The sequence below is a fragment of the Crocuta crocuta genome, unplaced genomic scaffold (genome assembly GCF_008692635.1).
Source record: "Crocuta crocuta isolate KB4526 unplaced genomic scaffold, BGI_CrCroc_1.0 scaffold15, whole genome shotgun sequence".
Taxonomy (NCBI): domain Eukaryota; kingdom Metazoa; phylum Chordata; class Mammalia; order Carnivora; family Hyaenidae; genus Crocuta; species Crocuta crocuta.
In genome coordinates, this window is record NW_027530508.1 from 2,327,920 (window position 1) to 2,345,056 (window position 17,137).

Genomic DNA, 17,137 nt, shown 5'->3' on the forward strand with positions numbered 1-17,137 from the left:
CAGTGCTCTCTCCCTCTTGCTCTCTCAAAATAAATAAATAAACTTAAAAAAAAATAGGGGAGCCTGGGTGGCCCAGTCAGTTAAGTGGCTGACTCTTAATTTTGACTCAGGTCATGATCTCATGGTTCATGAGTAGTTCATGAGTTTGAGCCATGCATCAGGCTCTGCACTCACAGCATGGAGTCGGTTTTGGGTCCTCTGTCTCCCTCTCTCTGCCCCTTCCCCGTGTGTGCTCAATCTCTCTCTCTCTCTCTCTCTCAAAAATAAATAAAGGGAAAAAAAAGAATAAAGGAAATCCTTAGGTAGTACACAGTAGTAGTAGTATATAAGAGTTGTGTAGTAGTTATTTGGAACGCACTTATTCCAAATGTCTTAGAAAAATACTCCAACTCACTTCCGCACATACCTGAGAGGTCCTGGACCTGCCCAGGAACGTGAAGGACAGCAGCAGCAATGACCTGTTGCCTGAACCATCACAGCCAGGCCTCCCAGCCTCAGGAACTCCCTGTAGCTACAGACCAAGCCCCCCCAGAGGCATGGAGGTGAGGGGATTCATAAAGGAGGGAAGGGTGTTCCAAGCAGTGTCCCAAGCAGGGAGGCACTGGTATGTGATGCGTTCGGGGACTTCCCCCAAACTTGACAAAAACAAGAACGTCAAGTGTGAGGCCTGAGATAGAAATGGAGCTGGAGATGGAGGGAGCGGCCAGACGGTGAGCCGTTCTTTCATCAACCTGATTCAAAACACCGGATTTTATTCCATTTGGGAGCAAGGACAGGTGAATATCCAAGGTAGGGAAGGGACAGGGTCAGGTTTACATTTCAGAAAGATCACTCTGGCAGCAGAGGGAATGGAGATTTTAAGAGCCCAGTCAAAGCAGGGAGTAGAGGTAGAAGATTCTGACATGGTCCTGGTACTGTGGGGACATTATTTGAAGAAGAGGCAAGGGGGATGCGGAAAGGGAGACCAAGTCAAGAAAGGTTTAGTAGAAAGGCTCAGGTTTAGCGGTTGATTGGTTGTGGGGGGGCGGTGGTGAGGAAGAGGGCGAAGTGTACGATGACTTTCATGTGTCACAGCTGGATGTTTGGATATATGGTGGTTCCAATAAAGGAGAAGGGGAAAAGTGATGTGGGTGTGGCTGGAGAGGCACTGAATTTGAGGAACAGGTAAGATATTCAGTGGAGGACGCCACGTAAAGCTTGGGAACAGCTGAACTGGCGAAGAGCCCTGGAGTCTTAATGTGGGTGTGGGGAGAGAAAACTATCCTGTAAGATCACTTACATGGATCTGGTAGAGAGAGGGGGGCAGTGTGTAGCTGGAGAAAGGACCCAGGAAGGGGACCTAGGAGGACATAGTTGATTAGCTCATTTTGCATAGTGGGGGATCCCATTTGAGTAAAGCACTGGTTTTCCAACGGTTAAATGCAATATTTCACACGCATCCATGCAATCTTTAGGCCTCACAACCACATAATAGAGGCACGCTGGCTTATTGGTGATGGTACCTCAAAATCCCAAAGCACAGAGAAATCCATGGCTCTTTCCTCCTCAGCCCGAGGCACTGTCTTCCTGGGAATACTTCCATAGGGCACGCCCATTAGCACCTTGTGAAGGGACAGAATGACATGATGAGGCGTGGAGAAGATACAAACACAGGGAGGCATTCATATACGGGGAAATATTTCCCTTCTCAGAGCAGGACATACTCATTTTCTCCCTTAGATGACATGAATCACTTCTCCGGATTTAGAGCTATCACATACTCATTGGAGAAAATGTGAAAAAGTGCAGGAGAGAGTTGAAAAAATTCCTTGTCACCTTCACATCCCAAAGATAATGACGGTTAGATATTCGTATATTTCCTTGCAGTTGTTTGAGTTATATATACATATGTTATATGTGTTACATATGTATATGTAATGGTATGGTTATTTAGCTTAATATTGTTTCATTGTTTTATGACCAATTCTGTATGGCATGTAGAGTCTCAAAATAAAATGACTTCAAAATATCTAATCACATGCATCTATCATAAACTTCCTTAACAAATAACCTTTTGTTGGACATCAGGATGTTGCTAGTTCTTCACATGTATCTAGTTCTGTTATTAATACCCTAATATATATGCCTGTATTTGCACCCTTAATTCTAAAAAAAAATCAGAATTGTATGAAATTTACATATTGATTTAGGAAGAATTGGCTTTTTTTTTTTTATGATATTAAGTTTCCCTTCCAAGAATAAGTCATCTTGTTTATGTAGTCATATATTGGTCCTGTAATGCTGGATGGTATTCCTCACAGAAATCTTCTAATTTGTTAAATTTCCCTTCTAATTTGTTAAATTGGATACCAAGCCAATACTCTGGAGACCTGGGATCTCATTCACTACAAACTTACTGTGTGTCTTTACATCATTTGCTTATTCTGTTTTTGTCGCTCCATTACTCATCTATAGGTAAGGATGTACTTACATCTGTAATAAGGTTTTATCTGGGAGAAGGAAGGAGTGCTATTTAAATGTGAAGGTTTTGTTTTATTTTGTTTTTAAAGTTTATTTCATTTTTTATAATTGAGAGAGAGTGAGCACAAGCAGGGGAGGGGCAGAAAGAATCCCAAGCAGACTTCTCACTGCCAGCACAGAGCCTGACACGGGGCTTGAACCCACAAACTGTGAGATCATGACCTGAGCTGAAACCAAGAGTCCGACACTCAATTGAATGAGCCACCCAGGTGCCTCGTGAGAGTTTGTTTTTCTGTTGTTGTTTTTATTGTTTGTTTGTGGGTTTTTTTTGTAATAAATTATGATAGAATCCATTCTCTTTTTTTTTCAGAGTAAAAGAAAAAACTTATTAAGATATTAGTTCTCCACTGAAGGTAAAAACAAAAGAAAAGTGTAGGGTCCACTTCTTAATTTAGAAGCAGAAGTATTTGGTTCCATTCTTTGTCCTGAACTATCTGCGCAGTTGATGGCAGTAGTGAATTAAAAAATCAGAATGACTGAAAACAGAGAGTATTTGGTTAATGAGGACAGTGTCACCATAAGCCTCAACATTATCTAAAGATACAGGAAACTCTTGTCCTACCTCTGGGATTATAACGAGACCAAAGATTAAGCCGAAAAGGACGAGGTTAACTCCATACATCCACCGGAGAAAGATAAAATACGAAGCCACCGAGGAACCAAAGTGACCTGGGGAGAGAAAAGATGGTGGGATTTAAGCGCTGCAGAAGGAGAGGGCGTTAGCACTACTGAGCACTTTGTGTGTGTGATGGATTCAGTTTTCCCATCAGCTGTGGAACAGATGTTCTGATCTCCATTTTCTTTTTCCAGATAAATAACCTGAGGCTCTGTGGGATTAACCACTCTACCTCAACTCCCACGATCAGAAAGTGAAGAAACACAGTTTAAATCTTGGTCTGACTAGTGCAAAGCCCATTCTCTTTCCCAATACAATGTGAAGTGATCTGATCAGTTGGCCACGAACACAATCCAAGCCCTTGGAAAATTCTAGCAAACAAACTGCAAACACTGACACCAAAATACTCACTTTCGATGTCCTTGATCTTCATTTCCCAGGGTATACATTGAGTCTTGAAATTATCAAAGTCTCTCTTAAACTTGACCCACTTCTGAAATTAAACAGGTAACGCACTCAGTTCATTAACATCTCGCCTTGGGGTCTGGAGGGACACACTGGAGGGGGCGTTGATGCTGACAGGTCACCACCAAAGTCAGGAGCGAGTATGAGAGAAACCAGGACAACATAATGCCTTGTGTTTGTCTGTGGCGCTGGTAAAATGTCAAGTTTGGACAGTGTATATACCAATTTAGGAATTCTGTATATGATGTCTGGTTTGGGGGATCAAATCGGGTTAGCAGTCTCTGATACACCTTTTTTTTTATCTTAAAACAAAAATTGAAGGGAAAAAAGAACTCTCGTGGCTCTCAAACTCGCATGTGACAGACAGTCAAGTGTCTAAATCTGATAGGAACTGTCACTCAAATGCAGTGCTGGTACAATTGGTAGAACCTCAAACCACAGCTTCCATTCTTCTCCCAGTGAAATAACAGCCTGTTTCTTTGTTCGTGTTTTTGTTTTTTTCTGAAAGGAGTTAGGGAGGCATTTTGCTTCTCTCCATGGTCTATTTCCAGCTCCAACACTCAGAGTTCCTACTAGTGAGAAACTTGAGTAGCTGTCTGGCTGCTGGTTGGGTGAAAATTTGTTAACTCTCAAGGCGCTGCTCTCCAACAACCCCTCTTTCCAGAAATGAACCCATTTGGAATTGAACAACGACAACAAAAACAACAACTCAGAGAAAACAGACAAGGAGGTAGGAGGAGAAGACTCTAAGATCAGTTTCCATTATTATAAAGGTCTCCTAAGAGCATGTGCATGAAGGAAATGAGTTCTCTCGTGTAAATTCACTAAAGGATCCAAAGGATCCTAAAGGAAATTTATCTGAAGGAATCAGACGAGTTTCTAGACCTGCAGGCTTTGACCATAACTCGATGGGATGATTGCTATAGAAGGAAGGAAACCACCTGTGGAAGAGGGTGGGGGGTGCAGATGTCATAGAGAAGAGGACCTGTAAGCAAAAGCCTGGTTGAGAACAATGACAAAGATACCCCCCAAGACAGAAGGGGGTAGCAGATGGTGGACACTGGGCACCCCAGTCCCATGGCTTTATCTGCCTTCCTGAGCTTTGATTCCACACTCAAAATTCATCTTTGTCTTGAGGCGCCTGGGCGGCTCAGCTGGTTAAGCCTCTGACTTCAGCACAGGTCATGATCTTGCGGTTTGTGAGTTCAAGCCCCGCATCCAGCTTTCTGCTGTCAACATGGATCCTCTGTCTCCCTCTCTCTGCCCCTCTCCTACCTCTCTCTCTCTCAAACATGAATAAACACTAAAAAAATTAATCTTTGGTTTAATTGGCTTTCTACAGACGTCTGTCTCTAAGGAAAGCATTGCCCATCACCTGGGCTGTGAGGATTTCGGTTTCAAAGGCAGTGAGTGTTTTGTCACTGCAAATTAATAGATTAGAATTGGGATTATGGTTTAGCCATCCATGTAAGTGACTCTACTATCGAAAATAAATGGCACTGCTGATGTGGACCTCACCTTTCCAGTTCTGTCCTTGGTTATTTCTCTTGTAAATTAATAACCCGTCACCTGGTTTTACCTATCAGTCTCAGAAGCTTTATTAATAGGAGTCCTCCCCCGAGAGATAGATCCCCTGTCGGGGTGCTGATAAAATCGGTACAGACTTGCAAGGCTGAGGGCCAATAGGGGTAATGAACGTGGCTCAGGGGGGCCCCTGGGGACGGCCTGTCAGTTAGTTGATCATTTAGCAACCAGCTGACAGCCCCCTCAAGGAGGTAGGCATCTCGGCCTGAAAAGCGATGCCCTACACATCTCAGCAGAGGCTGAGAAGGCCTGTAGTGAAGCTCTTATCCCTCGGTGGTTTAGAGAGTCAGAAAACTGGGATGGGATGCAGTCAGGAGAAGACCTTGGCTCCCTTTCTCAGAGCCCGGGACTGGGGATGAGATGCGCTTGTCTCCAGCTGTGTATAGAAACAGGCTTTCAGACAGTGGGCAAATAAGACACCGGCAAGCTATCCTGCCTGCGCAGGAAATTCAGGTCTGAATGACTAAAACAGCCAGCGAGGCCTGAGAAATAGTACTGCAGTACAAGGAAAGGGGACACACCTCTTTGTAATTAAAAAAAAACCAAACCCCATTTTTTAATGTTTATTTATTTTTGAAGGAGAGAGAAACAGAGTATGAGCCTGTAAGAGGCTGAGAGAGAGGGGGACACAGAATCCGAAGCAGGCCCCAGGCTCTGAGCTGTCAGCACAGAGCCCAATGCAGGGCTTGAACTCACCAACTGTGAGATCAGGACCTGAGCTGAAGTCAGATGCTTAACCTACTGAGTCACCCAGGCAGCCCTCTTTGCAATGTTTGAAAAGCATTTCCTTCAGGCTACATAACTAATTTTTGACAAACGAGTCCGTATTCACAATAGGATACAAGAAATACGGTTTCTAAGTAAAGAATATAATACTTTAAGTTTTTAAAAAGAATGTAAGGGAAGCATGGAAGGATCGCAAGGTAACTAGAAGCCCAATAATTGTAGGAGAGTAAACATTATACGTAATAAAGCCTATAACTGAAACAGAAGAAAATGGACTCAATGCTATTGAGAATAAGCCTGAGACATTTCTGAGAATGCAGAGAGAGGAAGCAAAGAATCTAAAATAATGAGGGAAGGTAAACACAGACAGAGGATGGGCAGCTATCCTTTTCCCAAGAAAGAACTAGAACTATTTGCAGGGAAACACAATTAAACAGAATCATTTAGCAAAGATTTATTTGAAGAGCATATTCCTCAGCTGGGGAAAAAAGAAGACCTAAGTGTGCAGTTATTAAGTGGTAAATAGCCTCTAGATCAAATTAATAAAATGACCCGAAGATAGTTACCAGGCAAATAAGATTGAAAAAGGAGAAAAAAATCAGGTCATGATCTCATGGTTCATGAGTTCAAGCCCTGCCTCGGGCTCTACCCTAACCATGCAGAACCTGGTTGGGATTCTCTCTGTCTCTCTGTCTCTCTTTCTCAAAATAAATAAATAAATAAACCTAAAAAATTTTTTCAATTAAAAAACATTTTTTAAAATTTATTTCTGAGAGAGAGAGAGAGGCAGCGTGAGCAGGGCAGGGTCAGAGAGAGGGAGATACAGAATTGGAAGCAGGCTCCAGGCTCTGAGCTGGCAGTCAGCACAGAGCCCGACGCAGGGCTCGAACCCGCGGACCGTGAGATTATGACCTGAGTTGAAGTCGGACGCTTAACCGACTGAGCCACCCAGGTGCCCCTAAACCTAAAAAATTTTAACCAAAAGGAGAAAAAAGAATATTAGAAATAAAAAAGACTCAAAGCCAACATACACAGAAAAGTAGATCCAATAATTATGTGACTGCCATCTGCGACCTCCTGGTAATACATATGAAGATCTTAATGAAATAATCGAGTTTTGGGAAGAATAAGAATATCAAAATGGCCCCAAGGAAAAGTTAAAACTCAAACACACCCATGAACAGAGAATGCAGGGAAAAAGACCCGCTCAGCGTGTTACATAAAAATGGATGACTTATCAAATGAAGCATCCTGATTTGGGGCTTGGAAAATAAGATCCCAGTGGTTTTAACCTCATCAATTTTGTGAGCTTAATTCCTCACTGGAGAGGAAACAAGTCTCAGATACACTGAAGTCCTCACAGGTACATGTAGAGAAATGGACAGGAAACAGTTGGTTTCCTTTCCTGGACAAACTGGACGGTCGGCTGGACCTCACGCGGAGGATTCTGGGGGGAGCTGGACATGAATGCAGAGGCCGAGCAAGCCCTACCCCGGGGTTGCTGCCTCTGTACCACCCACCTTAGCCATCAGCATCCTGTAGGCATAAAGTCGCTTGCCTTTCCCCTTTCCTAAGGCTCCTTCATACTTCTCCACAAATTCTTGGGCCTCCCTGGTTAGGAAAAAAAAAGGGGTGGGGGTGGGGGTAGAGGCAGAACTTCAATTAATCCCAAACTGAAAGAAATCTGAACTCTGAGAGTGTATATGTGGCTGGAAGCCTTAAGTGTTTTTATACCCCGAGTTAGACTGTAAGCTCCATGAAGGTAGGGCATTTGTCTGTTTCGTTCACTGAAGTTTTCCAAATGCTAAGAATGGTGCTTAGTACCTGGTAGGCACCTGCAGGCAGAGTTTTGGCTCCCATGACCTTTGCTCTCTGGTGGTACATCCATGAATGGCAAAAGGGACTTTGCTGATGTAATTAAGATTCCTAATTTAAAATAGGGAGATTCAGGGCGCCTGGGTGGCTCAGTCGATTGAGCTTCTGACTTCGGCTCAGGTCCTGATCTCTTGGTCTGTGGGTTCGACCCCTGTGTCGGGCTCTGTGCTGACAGCTCAGAGCCTGGAGCCTACTTTGAATTCTGTGTCTCCTTCTCTGTCTCTCCCCCACTAGCACTCTGTCTCTGTCTCAAAAATAAGGAAACATAAATAAATAAATAAATAAAATAGGGAGATTATCCTGGATTCTCTGGAAGGGCCCAGAGTGACCACATAGGCCCTTAAACACAGAAGAAGGCAGAAGAATCAGAGAGATGTGGCAGAAGGGGAAGTCAGAGAAATTAGAATTAAGAGAATTCTTGACCCTCTGTTGCTGGGGCCCGTCTAGAGGACGCCACATGGAAAGCAAGAGAAGGGGGGTGCCTGGGTGGCTTAGTCGGTTGAGCATCTGACTTTCGCTTGGGTCATGACCTCGCGGTTCGTGGGTTCGAGCCCCGTATCGGGCTCTGTGCTGACTGCCAGCTCAGAGCCTGGAGCCTGTTTCAGTCTGTGACTCCCTCTCTCTCTGACCCTCCCCTGCTCACGCTGTCTCTCTCTCTCTCTCCTAGAAATAAATAAAACATTAAAAAAAATTAAAAAAAAAAAAAGGAAAGCAAGAGAAGGAAGTGAATTCTCTTAAAACCCAGTGGGCTTGGCAGAGGACCTCTAGCCCCACATGGGCACCTCAGTCCGGCTACTACTTTGATTTTAGCCCGGTGAGACCTTGAGCAGAGAATCTAGCCATGCCCGCCATGCTGGACTTCTAGCTAGCAGCCCTGTGAACAAATAGATGAGCGTGGTCTTGAAACGGTTACACTTGCGGTAATGTGTTGCAGCAGCAACAGAAACAAATACAGCAAAATAGATGAAGGGGATTAAGAGGTAAAAGATTCCAGTTATAAAATAAGTAAATCACAGGGATGTAAAGTGCAGCCTAGGGGATATAGTCAAGAATATTGTATAGTCATAATAATATGGTGACAGATGGTAGGCAGACTTACCATGGTGAGCATTTCGTAATGTATATAAATGTTGAATCCCTACACGGTACACCTGAAACTAACAGAGTATTGCATGTCAACTATACTTCAACAAAGAAAAAGGAAATGAATACAGCATTCACATTTGTGGACTGCATGAATGTTGAATGAGTGAGTGAATATCTGGGGAAGGTTGGATGCGAAAAACACAGATCAGTTTGTCTGCTAAGTATTCTGGGTGGTGTGCTAGTCAGAACTGGCTCCTGGGACCTGACTGTTAAATATTCAGGAACTTGACCAACCAGCTGTTAAGCTGGAGGTAGCTTGAAATTGGCCACAGTGGGAGTATTTAGACCAGGGAGATCAGCAAAGGCTACAAATCAGGCCTCTTCTATGNTGTCAGCAGCCACCAGATAGATCCGCACAAACAGATGAGGAAGAAAGTCCATCGCAGGGTGGCTGGAAGAATCCCTACCCCACCTCCACAGCGCAGGTGTGGGCAGGTGACAAGAGTCAAAGTCACATTCTAACCTCAGGTCAGTCCTGAAGCTGGTTTTTATTCTTTCCGACGTCTCAAACTAATGAGGCTGACTGTCTAGCTCCTGAGCCCCGGGGTCAAAACCCTGTCTGCGTGAGAGTCAGGCTCTGTAATGACAGTAGCTCCCTGTGGCCCCCTGGGCAGGACATGTCCAGGGCTACCAACATAGCCACGACACAAAAAAAATGTTTTCAAAAAATGTGTATTTCTGTTCTCTTCTTGTATCTTACACTGAGCAAGAGGCTTGTAAGCACTTGGAATTTGTGACTCTGAATGTGCCAGCCTTTAAGGTTTGGGGACTTCAAATGAGAATTCTCGAAAAGTAAGAGCCAGCTCTTGCGCCTGAACCATTGAGCCCGGCGGCAAATGCTTCTCTTCTTGATGTCCAGACTCTGTGTCTAGATCCCCGGAGAGCACCCAGGAGAAGAGAGGGCCCTGCCCAGCACTGGGTGCAAACTCTGAGGGCCGTTCTCAGTAAAGAACCCATCTAGTTTAAGAAGGCTGATGGACACAGCAAGCTTTCCTGGGTCCTGTAAAGGGATATAAAGAGTAACTAACTTTTGCAGCAAACTCCTATACACCTGTTACCTGTAATCCAGGCTCTCGTGATCTTCCTTACCAGAGAGGATTTGGTTTATGGAAACCACTCGCTCTTGCCCTGCCCTTCCTAATTGTTGCAAATCTTACTTTTGTAAGATGCTTCTGTCCCCTCCTTGTCACCAAGTGTCCTTTGAAACAGGAACTTCGCAGGAACTTGCCTCTTTTTCCTCTCATCAGATGGTGGGTGGTAAATGCAGTGACAGGGCAAGAAAGGAGGGACCCGTTTGTTCTTAGGAAGCTTCACGGGGCCTGGATCACTCCTGGAAGTGATGATGAGCCCCTTAGGCCCCTCCAACACTCAGCAGAAGAGGAAGTTATGGAGGAAAGGGCTTTCAGGCTCAGTCACACCACAGACAGTGCTTCAGAATCCACCCTCCTTGGAAATAACATGGCCCAAACCAGTTTGGAAAACAGAGCTGGGGCGGGGAGAGGCAGCGATTGCTGCTGGGAGGAAAGGAGGTGTATTTTGTGGGGCTTTCAGTACCAGAGTGGAGCCCCAGGCAGGATTCTGTGCCTCCCAGAGTGGCACTTTTCATCTAGAAATGGGGATGAGGATGTGAGAATTGGAAGTATGAATGCACAGCAATGTGAGCATAGCGACTTCATTCAGCAGGCAGTCACCCTTCCTCCTTCTGAGAAAGCAGAAGTTTCTGGGGTGGGCAGCTGATGAGATTTTGCCAAACTCGAGGGGCTGGGGTGAGGAACCCTCTGCTCTCCCAGGTGCCTGGACAAGGAGCTCAGAGATGTGGCCTTCCACGGCGGAAACACTCTGAAGTTGACCCAAGGCAACTCTTGGAGACATTATATACCTCTAAAAACTCTTCCTTGATGAAGGAGCTCAGATTCCATACCACACTTAATTTATAGATGCGGAAAACTAGACACAGGGCAGCTCTGTGTCTGATGACATCCTCAATAGAGCTCTGCAGTCCCTTGCGGGACATTGGGAGAGAGTATCAGCCAGCCTGACATCTGGAAGATGCCTGGAAATGGGAAGGATGCACTTGGAGGTCAAAAGGAGGTGGTTAGGGGCTGGAGGTGCAGAGAGGTTAAAGGTGGTCTGGGCTATGCTGGTTTGGTGTCTCTCTGTGTCCCCAAGCAATTTCCATTTTCAGTTGTGGAGACAAGGGTCAAATAAATGCTGAGCTCACGCTAAGCGGAAATTCAGAGCAGTCAGGTGAGGCATCTGCTCTAGAGCCAATCTGAGGGCAGGGGGGCTAACTGAGCATGCCTGGCTTCCAGAAGTGGTGGTTTAAAAATATGTTGCCAAATTATTATTCTTCCCTTTAAAATGGAGAACCAGGGGTGCCTGGGTGGCTCAGTTGCGGTTGAGTGTCTGACTCTTCATTTCAGTTCAGGTCATGATCCCAGGGTTGTGGGATCGAGCCTCATGCCAGGCTCCGCACTGAGTATGGAACCTGCTTGGGATTCTCTCCCTCCCTCTCCCCTGCTCTCTCTCTCTCAAAAACAAAAACAAAAACAAAAAAAACCCCAAAACAATAAAATGGAGAACCAAACTCTCCTCCCCTTGAATGTGGGCCAGACTTAGTGACTTGTTTCCAATGACTAGAATGTGATAGAAGTGACAGTTTATGACTTCCTTTTTTAAAAAAATTTTTAAAATGTTTTATTTATTTCTGAGAGAGAGCGAGAGAGACAGCGTGATCAGGGGAGGGTCAGAGGGAGAGGGAGACACAGAATCTGAAGCAGGCTCCAGGCTCTGAGCTGTCAGCACAGAGCCCGACGCAGGGCTCGAACCCATGAACTGTGAGATCATGACCTGAGCCGAAGTTGGACGCTTAACCGACTGAGCCACCCAGGTGCCCCGACAATTTATGACTTCTGAGAGGAGGACATAAAGGGTATTGTGACTTCCTCCTCAAATACATACTCTTCTGAGGGAAGCCAGGTGCCCTGTCATGAGGATACTCAAGTATCCTACAAAGGAAAACTGAGGACTTTTTTTTTGTTTGTTTGTTTTAACACCCAGCATCAACTTGTCATCCACATGAGTGAGCCACCCTGGGAGTAGATTCACCAGCCCCAGTTAAGCCTTCACATGACTGCAGCCCTGTCCAACATCTTAACCCAACCTTATGAGAGACTCCAAGTCAGAACTGTCCAGCTAAGCTGCTCCTGAATTTCTGACCCATAGAAGATAGGAAATGTTTATTATTGTTTTAAACTGCTAAGTTTTGGGGTAATTTATTACACATCCCGAGATAATATACTGTAGAACCCAAGCCACTGCTATCTTTGGTGCTTACACTTTGAGGTTTGTTACATCTTCCTCTTGGTGGATTGACCCTTTTATCATTCTATAATGTTCCTTTGTGTCCCTGTCAATTTTCTTCACTCTGAAGTCAAATTTATTTGATATTCACATAGCCTCTTCTACTGCTTTATTTTGGATAACATTTGCATGGTATAAGTCTTTTTACCATCTTTGTACTCTCAACCTATATAGGTCATCATATTTAAAGTCAGTTTATGGACTCGGACTGTATGCAGTTAAGTCATTTTTAAAATTACTCTGCCAATCTGTCTTTTAATTGGTATATTTAGACCACCTACATTTAATGTAATTGTTGATATGTTAGGGTTTAAACCTGCCTTTTTATTTTTTGTTTCTGATTGTTATTTGTTTTTCATTTCTGTTCTCTTTTTCCCTGCAGGTTCTCTGAACATCTTTTAGGATTCCATTTTTCTCCTCGTATGCCCTTTTCAGTAGTTGCTCTAAGTATGACTATATAGTACCATATAATGTAATTATTACTATATATTACCATATAATATAGTATGTAATATAAAGTGTGTGTGTGTACACACACTCTCATATATATCATATCTATTTATATGGACTTTGCAGATGGAAGTCCATGTTCTTCCCTTGGCCTACTTTGGCACCTGGGCTGGGCAGGAACTCTTCATGACTACTAAGCAGGAATGGGAATTCAGGCACCCAAGCAGGTTTTACTCATAACTTCCTGCCTAGGACGGATGCCTTGTTACTGTCAGGTGGTGGCGAACGTCCAGCCTCCCCATGTGGCTTGCACGGACACCAGAGGGACAGGGACGGTTCATTACTTCATTACTGCCCAGTGGGGATGAAAGTCCCTGTTCCCCACTCAACTTTCTCTAATACCTCCACCCAATGGTGGGGACACTGGGGACACCATTTATACCCTGACAAGGGAGGAAATCTAGGCTTCTCCACTTGGCATTTGCTGCTGGGGTGGGGATGGGGCTGCTGTTCTATGTGTGGGGCTTGGCTGGAGTGGGATTGTTATTAATGAGGAGTTTTCTGTCTTGCTAGACTGTCCCTCTCCTAGCCCTTTGACTAGAGAGCAGATTTTTCTTGAGGTGTTTTTGTCTGTGTTTCTGGGTTGCTGGCTTCTCCCATATTCAGTCTAGGAAATATAAGACAAGAAGAAAACCCCAAAACTCAATGCCCTATCAACGCTTTGGTCCTGAGGTCTTTAACCAGACTGTCTTCTTCTCTCTACCTTTCGGAGTCTTATGTTTGCTTTGCAGATCATGTCACGGGTCTTACTTGTACTTAGTGGGAAGAATAGGGAAAAGTATGTCTGCCAGTCTTCCCGGAAGTGGAATTCTTCAGATTTCTCTAAAGAAAGCAAGCAGTTTGGGTAATTTTCTCAGGTATCAGGCAGAATTCTGATAAAGCAGAGGGATACACCGAATTCATTCTATGGTGAAAGCAAACATCCCTGACTCATGGGCTCTAGAAACTCTTTGGCCAACATCACGGCCCATCTTGTGCTATTAATGATGCCGTAAGTAATGTCGTCTCTGATTCATCTTTGCTCCCTATCCTCATCTCTCAGAGGTCAGCACAGTGTCTGACACAAAAGATGTCTAAGCTTTAACAAATGTCCACACTATGTGCTGGACACCTAATATTTTTGAATTTGTCAGAACAACCCTGCAAGGTAGATATTGTTATTCCCATTTTGTAAATGAGGAAAGTGAGGCTCAGAGTGTTACAGGGAAGGAATCATCCTGAATGGTACTGAACAGCCAGCCAAAGCCACCTGGATGCAGCAGAGGTGTGAACACAGCCTTGCCCAACTTCACCTCTGATGTTCTTCATGCATCGCCATCCTGCTTCGATCCTCATGACTATGCCTGGGTCAACCAGCTGCCTGAGTGGGCCAGATACCGGAGTCCCCACACCATTGCTTCTAAGAAAAAGATGTAGTGTGGGAATGCTATTTGCAATGGAAGACCTCACAACCAGAAAAGGAAATCATAGAGGAGGCAAGGGGATGCATTCTAGAATGTTCAGTAACCCCAGGCAAATGATTACAAATTAAGAGTATAGGTGGGGTACCTGGGTGGCTCAGTCAGTTAAGCCTCCGTCCAACTTAGGCTCAGGTCATGATCTCACGGTTCTGAGTTTGAGCCCTGTATCAGGCTCTGCGCTGACAGTGTGGAGCCTGCTTCGGATCCTCTGTCTCCCTCTCTCTCTGGCCCTCCCCCGCTTGCTCTCTCAAAAATGAAACAAATAACCAAACAAAGAAAACAAATTAAGAGTGTAGGTACTAGAGCCAGGATTCTTGAATTCAAATACTGGCCAGGCCACTTAACTTGCCTTGTAAAGCTCGAGCAAACTACTGGATGGCTCTGTGTCTCAGTTTGCTCATTGGTAAAATGGGGACAATAATAAAGGTCCTTACATCACAGGGTGGTTACAAGGAATAAAGGAGTTGTTACACATACCAGGATTCAGAATAGCATCTGGTACCCAGGGAGCACTCAGTGAGTGGTGGCCGTATATACAAAAAAAAAAGAATACTGAAAGGTGTATGAGACACAGCTCTGCATACAAGAGCTCCCAGTTGAGTGAGGACACATGCCGTGGGATCTAAGCGGCAGTAGATAATTCAGCTGGAATGTGGGGAGGGCAGTGGGGACCTCCCTGCAGACGGCACACTGGGCTGGAGTCTTACAGGGTCTGTAGGAATTAGCCAGGTGGGCCAGCAGAAAGCAAAGATCTTCTAAGTAGAGGCACCAGCCTGATTGGAGACCCAGAAGCTCTCCAGCCTTAGACTTGAGTCTGGGATAAAGAGTCTTGGGAGAGGGAAGAGGAAGGAGGGAATCGTGAAGGGAAGAGGCCAGCGTTGGCTGAGGAGACGTGCCGCAGTGACAGGTGCATGGGTCTGTTTGATTTCCCTGGCCTTAGCCGCTTCCCACCCCTACCAGGGACAGGAGCTCTGTCCGCCGACGGGAGGAGACGTCACACTTCTCCTCTGGGCAGCCAACTGGCCCTTGGGGATGTTCACCGTCCCTGAGCCTCCCAGCCGGCTAGAGATCTCATTTCTATGAGCACCTCAGTTGCTCTTTTTCCGCTGTTAATAAAAGATGTGCTCAGGTGACACCTGAGTGGGGGTGAGGCTGTGTGAGAGTGACAGATGGCTGTTCTGCACCCCCTGACAGGAAGAAGCAGCTGGTCCTGAGGGACTCGGGAGAAGAGACTAGAAAAAGGGGCCGAGAAGGAAGACAGCCACTGCCGAGGCCTGTACCTGTCACCCAAACAGCAGCCACCGGCCACATGGGATGATCTCATTTAAGTAAATGAAAATAAAATGAAAAATTCAGTTACTCGGTCACACTAACTACATTTCCAGGGCTTCCTAGCCACAGATGGCTAGCGGCTGCAGTAAAGGTGCAGATTTAGAGTGTTCCCATCATCCCCCAAAGTTCTGTTGGTCTGCACTGGCCGGGATGCACCATAGAGGCCCTTCTTCTGTGGGCACCTAAGGCACCATGTAATTATTTGCCTGTGGTGGGTAGAGGACGCCGGTTTACCAGAACTCCCTCAGGGTCGGCACCGTGTATAGGCCGGCATCTTGCCTACACCTCTTGGGAGCAAACATTGAGGCCGGCCGTGTCAAAATACAGCTGCCAAATTGTTCCACGTAATAAAGGGGGACGCAGTTGACAGATTGGAAGCTCCGGTGTGACAAGAGCCAGGGAACATGGCTTTATGAAGACGGAAGGACAAGGGGCGTGATCCCTCAGCCCTGTGGCAGAAAAACCAAGTGGGAACTTGGGGAGGAAATGGTAGTATTAGATGGGTTTCTTTCTTTTTTTTTTTTTTTTAGAAGAAAACCAGTAAAACAGTGACTCCAGGCCTTATCTCAAAACTACGGCACAGACGGGAGACTCACACGACGCTTGGTGGGCCAGCCTTTCATGTGGAAACGGGAGAAGAGCTGAGCTGAAACCAGGAGTTGGGGGCAGGGGGTTGGGGAAGAGGAGGCCCAATATTCATGGGGCATCGTCTCAAGCTGGGCCCTGTGTCAGGCATTCGGGACTCGAAAGCAGCTGAGACAGACCCCCTCCCTGTTCTCCGCGCACCGAGTGAGAGTGTGCTGCACACAAAGAGGTTCTGGGGCCCAGAGAACGCAAAGGGAGCTCTGAACCTGTCGAGGTGGGCAGGGTGGGTCACAGAAAGCCGCCCAAGGAAGGCATGTCTGTGTTGGGTGGTGAGGGAGGTGCAGAAGCCACTGGATGAAAGGAAAGGGAAATGGGACAGAAAGGATGCCAGGCAGCGGAAGGGTTGGGTATAGGCCAGAGCGTCATGATCCTCTGTCTCTCCTGCTAGACCCTACTCAGTGCTGGCCAACAGCGGGGCCTCAGTCAATAACAGTCGCTACTCACACTTGTCTCGGTGCTAACCCCCCAACCCCCAAGGTGCTATGCTTGTGCTGGGGATAGAAGAGACCAAAGCAGAGTGGGAGGGTGAATCCTCCTTGTCAAGCCCTCTTGGGGCGGAGAGGGGGAAGGGACTCTGGGCCTCTTGATGCTCAAGAGCATCAAGAGGCCCTGGCTGACTGCCACCTGCTCACCTGAGCTCCGTAAGCTTCTTCGCCATGGGCCATGGCTTGTTCCGCATGGTGGCAATGAGCTTCTTCTTGTCTTCCACCTGCTCCAGGATCCGGGCCAGTTCCTCCTCTGACAGAGACTCCCGCCTAGAGGCGCTGGAGGCCAAGGAGGGTGATCTGGAGGCAGAGCCAGGGCAGAGTGGCAGAGAGTGAGAAGTTGGCAAGCGTCTTCAGGCGCTCTGTGGAATGTAGGCGAGCCCATGGGCAAGGCGGGCGGAGGGGGGTCG

General features: G+C 46.0%; 1 protein-coding gene across 1 annotated transcript in view; it reads right to left on the bottom strand.

Moving 5' to 3' along the window:
• The window catches only part of TMC2 (transmembrane channel like 2), a 67,559-nt gene that overhangs the window by 36,046 nt on the left and 14,376 nt on the right, over window positions 1-17,137 (bottom strand). The window contains exons 3-7 of the mRNA XM_077767050.1: window positions 16,875-17,027; window positions 7,432-7,522; window positions 3,548-3,629; window positions 3,083-3,189; window positions 1,503-1,601 (exon numbers count right to left, since the gene is read on the bottom strand). Coding sequence (XP_077623176.1) covers window positions 1,503-1,601; window positions 3,083-3,189; window positions 3,548-3,629; window positions 7,432-7,522; window positions 16,875-17,027 — 532 coding nt within the window. The remainder of the gene's footprint in view (window positions 1-1,502; window positions 1,602-3,082; window positions 3,190-3,547; window positions 3,630-7,431; window positions 7,523-16,874; window positions 17,028-17,137) is intronic.